The 1,800-nt window shown below is 62.8% G+C and overlaps 1 protein-coding gene across 1 annotated transcript in view; it reads right to left on the bottom strand.

The window, feature by feature from the left end:
- The window catches only part of TMEM119 (transmembrane protein 119), a 13,366-nt gene that overhangs the window by 10,746 nt on the left and 820 nt on the right, over positions 1 to 1,800 (bottom strand). The window contains exon 2 of the mRNA XM_014960935.1: positions 241 to 530. Coding sequence (XP_014816421.1) covers positions 241 to 530 — 290 coding nt within the window. The remainder of the gene's footprint in view (positions 1 to 240; positions 531 to 1,800) is intronic.

Genomic DNA, 1,800 nt, shown 5'->3' with positions numbered 1-1,800 from the left:
GCCCCTCAGCTGCCGGCCGCAGTCGAGGGGCTCCTCGGCGTTGGGGTCGGGGGCTTTCTCCGGCACCTCGTTGAAAGCCCTGGCCCCCCCAACCTTGTCCCTCTCGTCCACGTACTTCTTCTTGGGGAAGGAGGAGGGGTAGTAGGCGGAGGCCTTGTGCTTCTGCCGGACGATGACGGCGGCGCAGATGATGAAGAGGAGGACGAAGGCCAGCGAGCCCACCACCACCACCAGCAGCATGTACTCCTTGAAGAAGTCCACCAGCCCGTCCAACACGCCCCCGGGCGCCGAGCTGTTGGTCACCGTGGTCCCCACCGCGTCCCCCACCGTCGGGCCGATCCCCGGCGTCACGGGGCGGACGGGCGGCGCGGCCGAGACCTCCTCGCCGTCCCCGCTGCCCCCGCCGTCGGGGAGCACTGCCGCGTGCCGGGGGGCTGCCGAGAGGGCCGGGGGGGTGGCCACCACCACCAGCAGCATCAGTAGCCACGCGGCCACCGCCGCCATCTCCCCTGGGGCTGGTGCACGGCGGCCTGCGGGATGCAGAGGGGAGGGTGAAACATTAACACCCCGATGGAGCGAGACCCCCACCCTGCCTTGGGGGCAACAAGACCCCCCCCAAGCGAAGCCCCCACAGTGCACCCAAGAGGGACAAGTACACGGGTCAAACCCCCCCGATGTCCCCTTCGCCCGGCTCAATATCCTTAAGAAAAGCAAAAAAAAAAAGAAATAATCACTCAATCAGCCCCGTTTTCCTCGCCCTGACGCCAAGCGAGGGTCGGCGTTTGTTTTGCAACGAGACGCTGCGAAAAAAAAGAAGTAATAAAAATAATAAAAATTAGATGGAAACCAGCTGAACTGAATTGCTCAAGCCTGGGGAAGGGGGGGACGGGGAGGGGGGAACACGGGACACGCTGCGGCGGAGGGGACCGGGGCCGCCGCCAAGAGCCAGCTTCAGCCGAGCGGTCATTTTGGCTGATTAGAAAATTCCTGCAAAAAAAATAAAAAAATAAAAAAAAAAATAATTTGAGGTTTCCAGTGGAAACTTTGACACGGGCGACGCGGCGGAGGGGCCGGCCCCGGCGCGAGAGGCATTTCCCAACCGCTCGTCCCGGCGAAGCGACCGTTACAAACCATTCCCAGCTCCAGCGGGGCTAAAAATAGGCTGGCGGCAGGATTTCACCCCCCCCCGGTGCCACTGCGGTGGCGGGGATGGGATATGGGACCCCCCCCATCCCCCTCTGAGCCTTTGCAAAGGGGCAGCCCTGGAGTTGGGGTGCAGTGATTATGGGGGGCTCCGAGCATCCCCGGTGAAGGCGTTCCTGGGGGACGCAGCACGTTTTGGCTGCGCCACGTTCACGCCATTAAGCTGCCCCCAAAACTCTCCCCTCTGCTCAGTCTCACAAACCCACTCCTTGGGTCCATCGGTGGGGACCCCCTGGGACAATCCCCTCCTTCCTTGAGCCCCCACCCCTCAAAAAATCCCAACCCACCTCCCGTTTTTCCTCCCCCCACCCCCCAAAAACCGAACCCAAGCGGGAGGGACTCCGGCGGGAGGACTTGGCTTCCAGGCTCCTTCCCAGCTGCAAAATCTGGTTTGCATTAAACCAGAGCAAACAAACGGCGGCGGAGGCAGCGGGAGGTGCCCCCCCAGACCCCCCCGAACCTTCCTGGCTCAGCGCAGGCATCGCTTGGTGTGTGTGTGGGGGTCTACAGTAACGGCAGCGCCCCCAGGACAAGGGGTTTTTTTTTGGGGGGGGGTGTTGGGATGAACCCCTTCATGGGCTCCTTCCCATGGCCATC

The sequence above is a fragment of the Calidris pugnax genome, unplaced genomic scaffold (genome assembly GCF_001431845.1).
Source record: "Calidris pugnax isolate Ruff unplaced genomic scaffold, ASM143184v1 scaffold32, whole genome shotgun sequence".
In the NCBI taxonomy this organism is placed as follows: domain Eukaryota; kingdom Metazoa; phylum Chordata; class Aves; order Charadriiformes; family Scolopacidae; genus Calidris; species Calidris pugnax.
The sequence above is the reverse complement of the archived record's forward strand: the minus strand, read 5'-3'. Positions and strand labels throughout refer to the sequence as shown.